Source organism: Pan paniscus, chromosome 11 (genome assembly GCF_029289425.2).
Source record: "Pan paniscus chromosome 11, NHGRI_mPanPan1-v2.0_pri, whole genome shotgun sequence".
NCBI classification, from domain to species: Eukaryota; Metazoa; Chordata; class Mammalia; order Primates; family Hominidae; genus Pan; species Pan paniscus.
Window position 1 is genome coordinate 124,415,928 of NC_073260.2, and position 16,191 is coordinate 124,432,118.

Genomic DNA, 16,191 nt, shown 5'->3' on the forward strand with positions numbered 1-16,191 from the left:
CCTCAGAATCATTATATGTGGGAAGCCTTACCCATGAGAACAAACTTGAACAAGTAGCAAGAATCTTGGGTAAGTAACCCTAAAGACAATTGAATTCATGATAGAGAATTGATGACTGATGATAGGCAATGGAAAAGATAAATAGATGAGGTGTACAGTGTGTTGAAAAGAATTTAACAGGTACTTTTTGGTGCCATACAAAGCCATATTCTATAGTATCAAAAGAGGGAGAACAGGCATAACGGGTAGAGAGCCTAATTAGGGAACTGACGAGGTTATTCTATAAAGGAACCTGGGATGTGTGACTTAGAATTACTGTGAATACTATGGACAGGCTGGGGGCAAAGCAACTTACAACTAGGTTTTTATTTTTAGTGTGTATATAGCCATTTCTACCATGTATGCCTGAGGAAAAAAGTGACCACCGTAAAAATTTTGAGTATCTACTCATTTTTAAGAACACTAGGATAACTGACTATTTATGAATGATTTTTTCTAAAGTGAAGCGTCTTTTTATTAACCACAAAGTAGCCCTTAATCGGACAGTTGTGCGAATTTTTGCATATATGCTTTATTGATGTATGAGTGGAATATATGTGATTTATTGTTTGAAGGAAAATCATAATTATTTTTTAAAGCAAGTTTTGTTTTTCTGTTTTTAATTATTTTCTGGTTCCAGATGTATTTGGGTATGCTTATTTCCTGTTTTAGAAACAATATACTTTGTATACTTTTTTAAAAAGTTAATTTTTACTTTTAAACTTTGTCTTCCTCATTTATTATTTATTTCAGATCCATAAATGGACTAGGACAAATCTTAGAAACACAAAGATCAAGGTACTTTAAAAAAGCTATTCCTATTAATAACAAATCATTTTAGTTATTAATAATAAACATTAAGTAATTGACAAATATGCTTGATTCTGATATAAGAAAGATCTAAGTGCATTTAAAAAGAATTGGATCCAAAATGTTGTTTGGAATGCTCTTAATAAGTTAGTTTGGCATATTTGGCTAGTACATTTGCCTGTCTTCAAAACTAAGATTACAAAGCCATGATAACACTGTGTAAGTGTTTGCTTAATGAGGAAGAAAAGACTTACAAACACTCGAGAGGGTAACTCAGTACAGAAATCTGAAGTATATTGAGGAATCTTAATTTGAAGTGTTTAAATGGCTTTTTAATATTTAAAAAGCCTTCTTAGTGTTTTATAGTTGCCAAAAAATACATGGAGTCTTTACCTTGAAGTTCCTGACAAATTCTTTTATTAAATTTTGACTTTCATTTTCTCTAGGTTCTGTTCCTAAAACATCTGTGAAGTGTATTTCTGTAGATTAAATTCTGTTTTCCATTGAATGTTATCTTAATTTCAGAAAATTTCTGTGCAGGGTTATTTTATTAAGCTCTTTTTTTTTGGTGAGAAAGGCTCAGCAGCTGATAGACTCAGCAACAGGCAGCCAGGAGCTCTGAGGCTCACAGCTGGCAGTCTAGTTCCACTCAGTCTCTACTTGAGAAATTCTTTCTTTGGAAGTACAGCAGAGGCCTTAGGTGAGTGGCTTGTCTGCTATGGCAGAGATTAGAGGTGCTGACAGACTGCCATAAAAGTATTAGGCAGTAACAGCAGCAGCTGCTTATATGCATGTGAACAGCTGGGGAATTAATTTGGTATGCATTCTCAGGAGCCACTCATCTGCTGGCAGAGGTAGCAGAAGAATGCCCTTAGTGTAAGTCCTCTGCAACCATACACCAAATGTGCTCCCTGCATTTCAAATTCCATTGTAGAAAGTCTCTGATAATCTCACTTATACCATGAGCCATTCCTCAGTATCTGTCCTCTTCCTGTTAGTGTTCTACAATTCCTTTCTCCTTAATTTTTCTCCGCTTTACAAAATGTCACACAGACAAGTGCATAATACTTAAACAAGCTTTTAAAAATAATGCTCATAAATAGCTTTGGTTCTGTCATAATATTCGTATTTATAAACATTTTAAGTCAATTCTCTTCTTTTGTTTTCATTTCAGAAATATCCATGTCCTGAATAAAAGTTGTGTCTTGATTAGTTTATTATGTAACAATTTAGTGTGTTTGACATTTCTAACTTTTATTTCTAACATTTGCTTTATTATAGAACAATAAACATGCAGTGATTGATTTTTCTTACTTCAAGTGGATGAGTGAGCAAGTGACTAAAATCTTCTGTGAGTTCTTCAGTGTATGGTGCTTGCCAATGCATCTGAGAATCTAGGGACTTTCTGAAAGAGTACTTCCTTGCTATGAGGACTGAAGTTGGATTAGAATCCTTTTCAATGAAGATCAGATGTCCTGAGTAGAATTCTTACTATTGGGTCCTGAATCTTACATTAAATATTCTCTCAAATTCCTTGAGGCATAGCAACTTGAGCTTACCAGTTTAGAAACTGGAGATTTGGGCTGGGCGCGGTGGCTCACGCCTGTAATCCCAGCACTTTGGGAGGCCAAGGTGGGCGGATCACGAGGTCAGGAGATGGAGACCATCCTGGCTAACACTGTAAAACCCCATCTCTACTAAAAATACAAAAAATTAGCTGAGCCTGGTGGTGGGCGCCTGTAGTCCCAGCTACTCAGGAGGCTGAGGCAGGAGAATGGCGTGAACCCGGGAGGCGGAGCTTGCAGTGAGCTGAGATCGCACCACGGCACTCCAGCCTGGGTGACAGAGCGAGACTCTGTCTCAAAAAAAAAAAAAAAAAACAAACAAACAAAAAACCCAGAGATTTGGTTAACAAAATAGTCAAAGTCACTCTTATAGAAGTTTTGTTTTATTTTTTGTTTTTTAAAAATTTTTTACCATTTTGTAGCTGACAAGTACTGACAATAAACTGCTATAAGCATGTGTAGAAAAAGGCTCACCTTGAGTAGTTAAGAGTAAGGAAAAGGAATAGTGTGTAGCATCGTCTTAGTGGTAAGACTTAAGTTGATTTAGTAGCAAATGGAAGTACTAGTGAACCACATAGATTTCAGAAGTAGGAGTAAAAGGTTAGAAGATGTGTCATTTTAATCTTCTCTAGACTTTTTCTTAATTTTTAGAAATGTAAGTGGACTGAACAGAGGAAAACCAAAACACAGCTGGTCAATAATAAGTTAAATTAATTTGACAAACTGCCTGCTATGCATTTCATAGCATTTTAAGGACTATATAAGCAATGGATAAGGCAAAAACTCTGCCTTTAAGGAGATCAGTCATTGGGGGGAAACAGAAGCAAACAAACAAAAAGGCAACATAATAGATATTAATATTAATACAAGAATTTTAAAAGCACAGAGTTCTATAATAATAGGAAAATAGAGGGAATGATTGCTCAACTTTTCTTGAAAAAGAGTCAGGAAAATATTGACCGAGAAGGCAGTCATTGACCTGAGTCTTAAAGAATGAATAAGGCTTTTACAGATGGAGTAGGGTAGGGATAACTTTCCAGGTATAAGGAAGATTTTGTATTCCAGGGACCTTTGAATATTTTAGAATGGCTAGAAAACTTGGTATTATGTAGCACAGAAAAAGTGGTATGACTGAAGAGATAGAGAACTTACCACAAAGGGTCTTGAATGCCATGATACATAGTTTGGATTTTCTTCTGTAGGGAGCAAGGAGTTAGTGAAGGATTTTAAAAGCAACATGACTCTTGGGAGGTAGATTCAATGTGAGGCTAATCTCCGAGGTATAGGAAATACAGGAAGGAGGAGCAACAGGTCGGGTAGTGGTGGAAGCAGGTTTGGAAAATGTGATTAGTTTTGTAAACGTTTTTGAGTTTGAAGTGCCACTGGGGAAGGCTTTTGGAAATTTATTTCCAGAGTTCAAGACTGAGCTATCATTGCAGTTTGCTCAGCTATTTACTGAGCTATCTACTGTCAATTTGGATAGTATCTACAGTTTGCATTGTAGATACTGGATACTTGGATTGGCTGGTGCACCCTGTTTGTGAGACTCACTGGAGTTTGAAGAGATGACCACTGGAAAATATCCCTAAGCAGTAGCTGCAATTCCACCCCCACCTTGGAGAGCCAAAACCCTCTTCGTTTTCACTCTCCTGTCTTTGGTCTTAGGCTACTTAAAGCAGCCTTTAGACCTAGGGAAAAATTGAAAGCCTCTCTTTTAAGAAAAACATTAGGTACTTCTGGAATAGAGAGTTCAAGAAATGAGGAGAAAAACGAACTTTTGAAGCTTTTTCTTTCCCTTTTTTGTTTACTTCATTCTCTTACTCAGTTTTAAAATGCTGGTAATGGTCTTTTTTTTCTTTTTTTTTTTCTTGGCGATTTTAATGCTTTGGAAAAGATCTCATGGTTTTATCTCCAAAGGAGGAAATTAATTTGATGCCATGGAAATTAGTTTTCTAGTCGTATGCCTTGAATGAGTGAAGAATTTCTTTTTCATGGTGGTACTAAATTTGGGGAAAGCTATAGAAACTTTCATCTGGAAGCTTACACTTTTCCTCTTTTTTGAAAATTTGGTGAGAGACTTGGATATTTTATTATTTTCTGTAAAAGAGTGTAATTTGTTGTACAGGTCTAATATTGATCCTTTTTTGGAAGTATGGAAAGAATCTGAGTATAAAGCAGAATTACCTCAGGATGACATGTATTCTCAAGGACACTGTCACAGTGAAACAGTTTATTTAGAAGCTTGTGTTTCCAAACTGTTGAATTTGATATTCACAAAATTGGCATGTGTAAACTTTATTAAACTTTAAGCTATTTCCTAAGATGAAGATGACAAACTTGGAGGGAAACTTCATTCATTTGGTTTATTTTTATTTTTATTTTTATTTATTTTTATCTATTTGAGACAGAATCTCACTCTGGTTTGAGACAGAATCTCACTCTGTCCCCCAAGTTGGAGTGCGGTGGTGCGATCTCGGCTCACTGAAACCTCTGCCTCCTGGGTTCAAGCGATTCTCCTGCTTCACCCTCCAAGTAGCTGGGATTACAGGTGTGCACCACCACACCCAGCTAATTTTTGTATTTTTAGTAGAGACGGTTTGGCCAGGTTGGTGTCAAACTCCTGGCCTCAAAGTGATCCGCCCACCTTGGCCTCCCAAAGTGGAGCCCCCATGCCCCTTGTTTGTGACCTGTCAATATAAATATGCTCAGTAGTGGGGGGAGGGGTGGGGGGTGAAAAAGGAAATATGTTTAATATTAGACTTTGGCCTTTTAGTGTAAACTGATATTCAAAAATTTCTTCATAGAACATTTGCTTCTTTGCTTGATCATTTTTCTAATTCTGTACATCTAAAATGCCCAGAATTTGAGTTGCTGTTACAGTCTACTAACATAGAACTTTGGAGTAATAAGATGGGAATTTGTCTCTCTTTTGCCAAGACAAGCATTCGTAATCTAACACAGTATTGTTGTCACGAGTGCGAGTATGTGATAGACTGTTGAGAATAAAGAAAGCAGGCACAGTTGGTCAGTCCTAAGATAAAGGAGATGTTTTTTCTTATATGTTTGTGCATTAAAGAAAAAAAAATCTTGAATCTGACCAATGATGTTTTTTTTCCTTGTAAGAAAATTTAAGAAATGTTTGGCAAGCTTCTGGAATCTAAATTTGAAACTATACATTTGTCATTTTCTTTAAATATTTCTTCACCTTAGCTTTGATTATGAGAAATCACTGTCCTCTGCTGTTCTTTTTTTTTTTTTCCTTTTGAGGCGGAGTCTCACTCTGTGCCAGGCTGGAGTGCAGTGGTGCAATCTCGGCTCACTGCAACCTCCACTTCCTGGGTTCAAATGATTCTCCTGCCGCAGCCTCCCGAGTAGCTGGGACTACAGGTGCGTGCCACCACACCCAGCTAATTTTTGTATTTTTGGTAGAGACAGGGTTTCACCACGTTGTCCATGGCCAGGATGGTCTTGATCTTGACCTTGTGATCTGCCCGCCTCGGCCTCCCAAAGTACTGGGATTGCAGGCATGAGCCACCGCGCCCGGCCTGTCCTCTGTGGTTTTCTGGGCTTATGTTAAAATTATAACTCAATCACCAGTCTTTATAAATTTGCTTTTTTATATTTAAACCAAACCTAATGCTAATTGTGATATGTTATTTATTCTCACCTGATTTGAATCATTTGATTCAATTAAATGAGTTTAATTATCATTAAATAATTCTAAGAGAAATAATGTCTATTCGGATGGTGGGAATTTTCTTTCTACATGCAGCCCCATTCTGAATGAATGAAATCAAATCACGTGAAGATCAGGGTCCTAGAGTAACTTAATATTTTGTACATTGGTTATTTGACTCCTCATTTTTATATTACATGTTATATCAAGGGAGGGGGTATAAAAGAAATACAAAAATTGCAGAGGTATCTGGAATGTACCTATTTGTTAATTCTATTTGTCATTTCTTTTGTTTCATCTTTTGAGTAATAAGCTGCTTGGAAAAGTTTCTGTTCTTTAGCTGATTTTTTAGCTATAAAAATGTATTTGAAAAGCTCATAAATTTCAGGATTGAAAAGATAATTGAAAGTTTAAAAAAAACCTAATTCATTGAAGTAATAACCAAATAATTTTCAATCTTGATTCAACTGTGATTCAAATGTTACACCATTTGCCCACTTCTATGAATTTTATGTGTAAAATTTTTTAAGAGTCAGAGTTTTTTTTTCTTGATTAATTGGATGTATTTCACAGAATTTCCAACTGCTCACGTTAGTTTTCTTCCTTTTAGAGTTGATCTCTCTAATGTATTAGATCTTCATGCCTTTGATAGTCTCTCTGGAATAAGGTATGTTTTGTATAATTTGGTTACTTTTATTGTTATGTACCTTTTTTCCCCATAGTTAACAGGAATGATTCGCACAATTGCATCCATGATTTAAGCTTCCTGCCATTCCTTTGGCATACAAGACCATTCTTAATGAGGTATATTCTTGGAAGTTTTACTAATTGGTTGTTTGGAAATCATATTGCATTTTCCTGTAGAAATTATAGTGTAAATGATAGTTAACTTTAGAGGCTAATCGTTAACACTTCTACACCAAACACTATGTCTAATACTCTTTCTATGAGAAAATGCATGAAATACATAGAAAATTTTAGCTTAGCGTTTTCACACAAATAACTCTCTTCACTTTATTTTTTTATTTTTTATTTTTTCTTGAGTTTTTTAAAAATTTCTTTATTTATTATTATTATACTTTAAGTTGTAGGGTACATGTGCACAATGTGCAGGTTAGTTACATATGTATACGTGTGCCATGCTGGTGCGCTGCACCCACTAACTCGTCATCTAGCATTAGTTATATCTCCCAATGCTATCCCTCCCCCCCACCCAACCCACAACAGTCCCCAGAGTGTGATGTTCCCCTTCCTGTGTCCATGTGTTCTCATTGTTCAATTCCCACCTATGAGTGAGAATATGCGGTGTTTGGTTTTTTGTTCTTGCAATAGTTTACTGAGAATGATGATCTCCAATTTCATCCATGTCCCTACAAAGGACATGAACTCATCCTTTTTATGGCTGCATAGTATTCCATGGTGTATATGTGCCACATTTTCTTAATCCAGTCTATCATTGTTGGACATTTGGGTTGGTTCCAAGTCTTTGCTATTGTGAATAATGCCGCAATAAACATACGCGTGCATGTGTCTTTATAGCAGCATGATTTATAGTCCTTTAGGGTATATACCCAGTAATAGGATGGCTGGGTCAAATGGTATTTCTAGTTCTAGATCCCTGAGGAATCGCCACACTGACTTCCACAATGGTTGAACTAGTTTACAGTCCCACCAACAGTGTAAAAGTGTTCCTATTTCTCCACATCCTCTCCAGCACCTGTTGTTTCCTGACTTTTTAATGATTGCCATTCTAACTGGTGTGAGATAGTATCTCATTGTGGTTTTGATTTGCATTTCTCTAATGGCCAGTGATGGTGAGCATTTTTTCATGTGTTTTTTGGCTGCATAAATGTCTTCTTTTGAGAAGTGTCTGTTCATGTCCTTCGCCCACTTTTTGATGGGGTTGTTTGTTTTTTTCTTGTAAATTTGTTTGAGTTCATTGTAGATTCTGGATATTAGCCCTTTGTCAGATGAGTAGGTTGTGAAAATTGTCTCCCATTTTGTAGGTTGCCTGTTCACTCTGATGGTAGTTTCTTTTGCTGTGCAGAAGCTGTTTAGTTTAATTAGATCCCATCTGTCAATTTTGGCTTTTGTTGCCATTGCTCTTGGTGTTTTAGACATGAAGTCCTTGCCCATGCCTATGTCCTGAATGGTGATGCCTAGGTTTTCTTCTAGGGTTTTTATGGTTTTAGGTCGAACGTTTAAGTCTTTAATCCATCTTGAATTGATTTTTGTATAAGGTGTAAGGAAGGGATCCAGTTTCAGCTTTCTACATATGGCTAGCCAGTTTTCCCAGCACCATTTGTTAAATAGGGAATCCTTTCCCCACTGCTTGTTTTTGTCAGGTTTGTCAAAGATCAGATAGTTGTAGATATGTGGCGTTATTTCTGAGGGCTCTGTTCTGTTCCATTGATCTATATCTCTGTTTTGGTACCAGTACCATGCTGTTTTGGTTACTGTAGCCTTGTAGTATAGTTTGAAGTCAGGTGGTGTGATGCCTCCAGCTTTGTTCTTTTGGCTTAGGATTGACTTGGCGATGCGGGCTCTTTTTTGGTTCCATATGAACTTTAAAGTAGTTTTTTCCAATTCTGTGAAGAAAGTCATTGGTAGCTTGATGGGGATGGCATTGAATCTGTAAATTACCTTGGGTAGTATGGCCATTTTCAGGATATTGATTCTTCCTACCCATGAGCATGGAATGTTCTTCCATTTGTTTGTATCCTCTTTTATTTCCTTGAGCAGTGGTTTGTAGTTCTCCTTGAAGAGGTCCTTCACATCCCTTGTAAGTTGGATTCCTAGGTATTTTATTCTCTTTGAAGCAATTGTGAATGGGAGTTCACTCATGATTTGGCTGTTTGTCTGTTGTTGGTGTATAAGAATGCTTGTGATTTTTGAACATTGATTTTGTATCCTGAGACTTTGCTGAAGTTGCTTATCAGCTTAAGGAGATTTTGGGCTGAGACGATGGGGTTTTCTAGATAAACAATCATGTCGTCTGCAAACAGGGACAATTTGACTTCCTCTTTTCCTAATTGAATACCCTTTATTTCCTTCTCCTGCCTGATTGCCCTGGCCAGAACTTCCAACACTATGTTGAATAGGAGCGGTGAGAGAGGGCATCCCTGTCTTGTGCCAGTTTTCAAAGGGAATGCTTCCAGTTTTTGCCCATTCAGTATGATATTGGCTGTGGGTTTGTCATAGATAGCTCTTATTATTTTGAAATACGTCCCATCAATACCTAATTTATTGAGAGTTTTTAGCATGAAGGGTTGTTGAATTTTGTCAAAGGCCTTTTCTGCATCTATTGAGATAATCATGTGGTTTTTGTCTTTGGTTCTGTTTATATGCTGGATTACATGTATTGATTTGCATATATTGAACCAGCCTTGCATCCCAGGGATGAAGCCCACTTGATCATGGTGGATAAGCTTTTTGATGTGCTGCTGGATTCGGTTTGCCAGTATTTTATTGAGGATTTTTGCATCAATGTTCATCAAGGATATTGGTCTAAAATTCTCTTTTTTGGTTGTGTCTCTGCCTGGCTTTGGTATCAGGATGATGCTTGCCTCATCAAATGAGTTAGGGAGGATTCCCTCTTTTTCTATTGATTGGAATAGTTTCAGAAGGAATGGTACCAATTCCTCCTTGTACCTCTGGTAGAATTCGGCTGTGAATCTATCTGGTCCTGGACTCTTTTTGATTGGTAAGCTATTGATTATTGCCACAATTTCAGCTCCTGTTATTGGTCTATTCAGAGATTCAACTTCTTCCTGGTTTAGTCTTGGGAGGGTGTATGTGTCAAGGAATTTATCCATTTCTTCTAGATTTTCTAGTTTATTTGCGTAGAGGTGTTTTTAGTATTCTCTGATGGTAGTTTGTATTTCTGTGGGATCGGTGGTGATATCCCCTTTATCATTTTTTATTGCGTCTATTTGATTCTTCTCTCTTTTTTTCTTTATTAGTCTTGCTAGCGGTCTATCAATTTTGTTGATCCTTTCAAAAAACCAGCTCCTGGATTCATTAATTTTTTGAAGGGTTTTTTGTGTCTCTATTTCCTTCAGTTCTGCTCTGATTTTAGTTATTTCTTGCCTTCTGCTAGCTTTTGAATGTGTTTGCTTTTGCTTTTCTAGTTCTTTTAATTGTGATGTTAGAGTGTCAATTTTGGACCTTTCCTGCTTTCTCTTGTGGGCATTTAGTGCTATAAATTTCCCTCTACACACTGCTTTGAATGCGTCCCAGAGATTCTGGTATGTTGTGTCTTTGTTCTCATTGGTTTCAAAGAACATCTTTATTTCTGCCTTCATTTCGTTATGTACCCAGTAGTCATTCAGGAGCAGGTTGTTCAGTTTCCATGTAGTTGAGTGGTTTTGAGTGAGATTCTTAATCCTGAGTTCTAGTTTGATTGTCCTGTGGTCTGAGAGATAGTTTGTTATAATTTCTGTTCTTTTACATTTGCTGAGGAGAGCTTTACTTCCAAGTATGTGGTCAATTTTGGAATAGGTGTGGTGTGGTGCTGAAAAGAATGTATATATTCTGTTGATTTGGGGTGGAGAGTTCTGTAGATGTCTAATAGGTCTGCTTGGTGCAGAGCTGAGTTCAATTCCTGGGTATCCTTGTTGACTTTCTGTCTCATTGATCTGTCTAATGTTGACAGTGGGGTGTTAAAGTCTCCCATTATTATTGTGTGGGAGTCTAAGTCTCTTTGTAGGTCACTCAGGACTTGCTTTATGAATCTGGGTGCTCCTGTATTGGGTGCATATATATTTAGGATAGTTAGCTCTTCTTGTTGAATTGATCCCTTTACCATTATGTAATGGCCTTCTTTGTCTCTTTTGATCTTTGTCGGTTGAAAGTCTGTTTTATCAGAGACTAGGATTGCAACCCCTGCCTTTTTTTTGTTTTCCATTTGCTTGGTAGATTTTCCTCCATCCCTTTATTTTGAGCCTATGTGTGTCTCTGCACGTGAGATGGGTTTCCTGAATACAGCACACTGATGGGTCTTGACTCTTTATCCAATTTGCCAGTCTGTGTCTTTTAATTGGAGCATTTACTCCATTTATATTTAAAGTTAATATCGTTATGTGTGAATTTGATCCTGTCATTATGATGTTAGCTGGTTATTTTGCTCGTTAGTTGAGTCAGTTTCTTCCTAGTCTCGATGGTCTTTACATTTTGGCATGATTTTGCAGCGGCTGGTACCGGTTGTTCCTTTCCATGTTTAGCGCTTCCTTCAGGAGCTCTTTTAGGGCAGGCCTGGTGGTGACAAAATCGGTCAGCATTTGCTTGTCTGTAAAGTATTTTATTTCTCCTTCACGTATGAAGCTTAGTTTGGCTGGATATGAAATTCTGGGTTGAAAATTCTTCTCTTTAAGAATGTTGAATATTGGCCCCCACTCTCTTCTGGCTTGTAGAGTTTCTGCCAAGAGATCCGCTGTTAGTCTGATGAGCTTCCCTTTGAGGGTAACCTGACCTTTCTCTCTGGCTGCCCTTAACATTTTTTCCTTCATTTCAACTTTGGTGAATCTGATAATTATGTGTCTTGGAGTTGCTCTTCTCGAGGAGTATCTTTGTGGCATTCTCTGTATTTCCTGAATCTGAATGTTGGCCTGCCTTTCTAGATTGGGGAAGTTCTCCTGGATAATATCCTGCAGAGTGTTTTCCAACTTGGTTCCATTTTCCCCGTCACTTTCAGGTACACCAATCAGACGTAGATTTGGTCTTTTCACATAGTCCCATATTTCTTGGAGGCTTTGTTTGTTTCTTTTTATTCTTTTTTCTCTAAACTTCCCTTCTTGCTTCATTTCATTCATTTCATCTTCCATCGCTGATACCCTTTCTTCCAGTTGATCGCATCGGCTCCTGAGGCTTCTGCATTCTTCACGTAGTTCTCGAGCCTTTGTTTTCAGCTCCATCAGCTCCTTTAAGCACTTCTCTGTATTGGTTATTCTAGTTATACATTCTTCTAAAATTTTTTTCAAAGTTTTCAACTTCTTTGCCTTTGGTTTGAATGTCCTCCCGTAGCTCGGAGTAATTTGATTGTCTGAAGCCTTCTTCTCTCAGCTCGTCAAAGTCATTGTCCATCCAGCTTTGTTCCGTTGCTGGTGAGGAGCTGCGTTCCTTTGGAGGAGGAGAGGCGCTCTGTTTTTTAGTTTCCAGTTTTTCTGCTCTGTTTTTTCCCCATCTTTGTGGTTTTATCTACTTTTGGTCTTTGATGATGGTGATGTACAGATGGGTTTTTGGTGTGGATGTCCTTTCTGTTTGTTAGTTTTCCTTCTAACAGGACCTTCAGCTGCAGGTCTGTTGGAGTACCCGGCCGTGTGAGGTGTCAGCCTGCCTCTACTAGGGGGTGCCTCCCAGTTAGGCTGCTGGGGGGTCAGGGGTCAGGGACCCACTTGAGGAGGCAGTCTGCCCGTTCTCAGATCTCCAGCTGCGTGCTGGGAGAACCACTGCTCTCTTCAAAGCTGTCAGACAGGGACACTTAAGTCTGCAGAGGTTACTACTGTCTTTTTGTGTGTCTGTGCCCTGCCCCCAGAGGTGGAGCCTACAAAGGCAGGCACGCTTCCTTGAGCTGTGGTGGGCTCCACCCAGTTGGAGCTTCCTGGCTGCTTTGTTTACCTAAGCAAGCCTGGGCAATGGCGGACGCCCATCCCCCAGCCTCGCTGCCGCCTTGCAGTTTGATCTCAAACTGCTGTGCTAGCAATCAGCGAGACTCCGTGGGCGTGGGACCCTCCGAGCCAGGTGTGGGACACAATCTCCTGGTGCGCCGTTTTTTAAGCCCGTCGGAAAAGCGCAGTATTCGGGTGGGAGTGACCCGATCTTCCAGGTGCCCTCTGTCACCCCTTTCTTTGACTAGGAAAGGGAACTTCCTGACCCCCTGCGCTTCCCAAGTGAGGCAATGCCTCGCCCTGCTTCAGCTCGTGGATGGTGCACGCACCCACTGACCTGCGCCCACTGTCTGGCACTCCCTAGTGAGATGAACCCGGTACCTCAGATGGAAATGGAGAAATCGCCTGTCTTCTGCGTCTCGCACGCTGGGAGCTGTAGACCGGAGCTGTTCCTATTTGGCCATCTTGGCTCCTCTCTCCTCTCTTCACTTTAATAATGGATTAGTTTTCTGCCTTCTCCTGTGGGGAATCTTTTTGGTAAGGGAGGGAAGAAAATTTAGTTATTCTTGTGCGTCAGTATCTTTTTCTTTTTTTATTGTAGTAAGAACATCTAACATGAGATCTACCTTCTTAACAATTTTTTAAGTGTACAATACGGTATTGCTAACTATAGGCATGAGGATGTGCAGCAGATCTCTGGAATGTTTCACTCTTTATAACTGAAGCTTTATACCCCTTGAATAGCAGCTTCCCATTTCCCTGTCTTCATAGCCCCCGGCATCCACCATTCTACACTCTTTCTGTGGGGTTGACTATTTTAATTACCTGACACAAGTGGAATCATGCATTATTTGTCTTTCTGTGACTAGTTTATTTCACGTAGCATAAAGTCATCAAGGTTCATCCATGTTTTTGCACATGGCAAGGTTTCCTTTTTAAGTCTGAATAATATTCCATTTTCTACATATACCACGTTTGCTTTATCCCTTTTTCTGTTAGTGGACATTTAACTTGTTTTCACAGCTTGGCTATTGCAAATAATGCTGCAATGAATATTTCATAAGTCTCGTATATGTCCATAGAAGATCATGAAAATGGACATGTGTCTGGGTATTTTGAATTGGTGGGGCAGTTTTGCTTAAGGGTAGGCATAGTGGGTGGCTCTATACTTGAGAGTTCTAATTCCCATTCCTATATATATTTCCTTTCTTTTTATTTATTTATTTTTTTGAGATGGGGTTCTCTGTCACTCAGGCTGGAGTGCAGTGGCACAAACGGCTTACTGCAGCCTCAACCTCCTGGGCTCAAGTGATCCTCCCATCTCAGCCTCCCAAGAAGCTGGGACCACAGGCATGTGTCACCATGCCTAATTTTTTTTTAAATTTTCTGTAAGCGTGGGGTCTTGCTATGTTGCCTAGGCTGGTCTCAAACTCCTGGGCTCAAGTGATCCTCATTCCTCAGCCTCCCAAAGTGCTGGGATTACATGAGTAGGCCACCACACCCAGCCTGATATATATATATTTCTAATTTTGCCTTAGCCATGCCCTTAAAAACTAATTCTACTTTCAACCAGGGTGCCGCTCCCCCTGCGAGGGGGGGCCCAAGAGCCAGGGGGGGTAGAGCAGCTGGTTCTAAGTCCACGTCTCTCGAGGGGTGCATCCCCCCACTGCGATGGGGGTCCTAAGAGCCAGGGGGGGAAGGAGGGCTGACTCTCAGTCCCTGCCCCGCGGGGGGTGCCTCACCCCCTGCGATGGGGTTCCTAAGAGCCAGGTGAAGAAGAGGGGCTGGCTCTCAGTCCCCACCTCCCTGGGCGTGCCTCCCCTTCCTGTGATGAGTGTCCTACGAGCCAGGAGGGGAAGAGGAGCTGGCTCTCAGTCAACACCTCGCGGGGGGTGCCTCCCCCACTTGCGATGGGTGTCCTAAGAGCCAGTGGGGGAAGAGGGGCTGGCTCTCAGTCCCCGCCGCGCGGGGGGTGCCTCCCCCCCTCGCGATACGGATCCTAAGAGCCAGGGGGGGAACAGGGGCTGGCTCAGTCCCCGCCTCGCGGGGGGTGGCTCGCTCCGCTGAGATGGGCATCCTAAGAGCCAGGGGAGGAAGAGGGGGAGAGGATGATAATAATTTCAGCATCGCAGGCTGTGTTCACCCAGCCTGTTAAACTGTTATTAGTATCCTGAAAGGGAGAGGATGATATTACTCCCCATAACAGACAGATATGACTCCCCATCGTAGAGCACGAGGTGTACACCCGCCCTGTGATTTTCTTCCTCATATTCAGAGACCGAGAGGTTGATGTCACTCCCAATATCGGAGGAAGTATACACCCCCGTGTGAGATGTTCCTTAATGATATTCCACGGCGGAGGGGGTGATATGACTACATACATGGCAGAAAGTGGAAACCCCCCAGGGATATTATTCCCACGATCCTGGAGGGAAGAAGATGATGTTACTTTCAATATGACAGAAGGTGGATGAAGTGGTGGACTGCCCCTCCACACCTGTGAGTATTTCTAGTTGGGTGGGACGAGAGACTGAGAAAAGAAATAAGACACAGAGACAAAGTGTAAAGATACAACAGTGGGTCCAGGGGACCGGCGCTCAGCACACCAAGGACCTGCACCGGCACCAGCCTCTGAGTTCCCTCAGTTGTTATTGATTATGATTTTCATGATTTTAGCAGAAAGGAATGTAGTAGGAGAGCAGGGTGATGATAAGGAGAGAGTCAGCAGAAGACATGTGAGCAAAAGAATCCATGTCATAATTAGGTTCAAGGGAAGGTACTGTGACTGGACGTGCACGTAAGCCAGATTTGTTTCTCTGCACCCAAACATCTCAGTGGAGTAAAGAAGAACAAGGCAGTGTTACTGCAAACATGTCTCGCCTCCCGCCACAGGGCAGCTTTTCTCCTATCTCAGAGTTGAACGAATGTACAATCGGGTTTTACACCGAGACATTCAGTTCCCAGGGGCAAGCAGGAGACAGTGGCCTTCCTCCATCTCAGCTGCAAGAGGCTTTCCTCTTTTACTAATCCACCTCAGCACAGACCCATTACGGGTGTCGGGCTGGGGGACAGTCAGGTCTTTCTCATCCCATGAGGCTATATTTCAGACTATCAGATGGGGAGAGAGCTTGGACCATACCCTGCTTTCAAGGGCAGAGGTCCCTGCGGCTTTCCACAGTGCATTGTGTCCCCGGTTTATCGAGACTAGAGAATGGCGATGACTTTTACCAAGTATACTGCTGGTAAACATTTCGTTAACAAGGCACGTCCTGCACAGCCCTACATCCCTTGAACTTTGATTTTATACAACACATGTTTTTGTGAGCTCCAGGTTGGGTCAAAGTGGCTGGGGCCAAGCGGCTAGGGCAAAGCTACAAATTAACAACATCTCAGCAAAGCAATTGTTTAAAGGACAGGTCTTTTTCAAAATGGAGTCTCTTATGTCTTTCCTTTCTACATGGACACAGTGACAGTCTGATCTCTCTTTCTTTTCCCT

The 16,191-nt window shown here is 40.5% G+C and overlaps 1 protein-coding gene across 21 annotated transcripts in view; it reads left to right on the forward strand.

Annotated features, from left to right (window-relative positions):
* ZNG1A (Zn regulated GTPase metalloprotein activator 1A) overlaps window positions 1–16,191 on the forward strand; it is a 46,877-nt gene that overhangs the window by 26,290 nt on the left and 4,396 nt on the right. For 3 of the 21 annotated variants that reach the window (XM_055092220.2, XM_055092222.2, XM_063594045.1), the window contains 3 exons: window positions 793–837; window positions 6,701–6,757; window positions 14,971–15,194. In XM_055092220.2, coding sequence (XP_054948195.1) covers window positions 793–837; window positions 6,701–6,757; window positions 14,971–15,169 — 301 coding nt within the window. In that variant the 3' untranslated portion in view covers window positions 15,170–15,194. Of the gene's footprint in view, window positions 1–792; window positions 838–1,426; window positions 1,550–1,680; window positions 1,726–2,130; window positions 2,169–4,822; window positions 6,615–6,700; window positions 6,758–14,970; window positions 15,195–16,191 lie in introns of those variants that run through there. The other 18 variants (XM_055092218.2, XM_063594043.1, XM_063594044.1 and 15 more) reach the window with 12 other exon arrangements.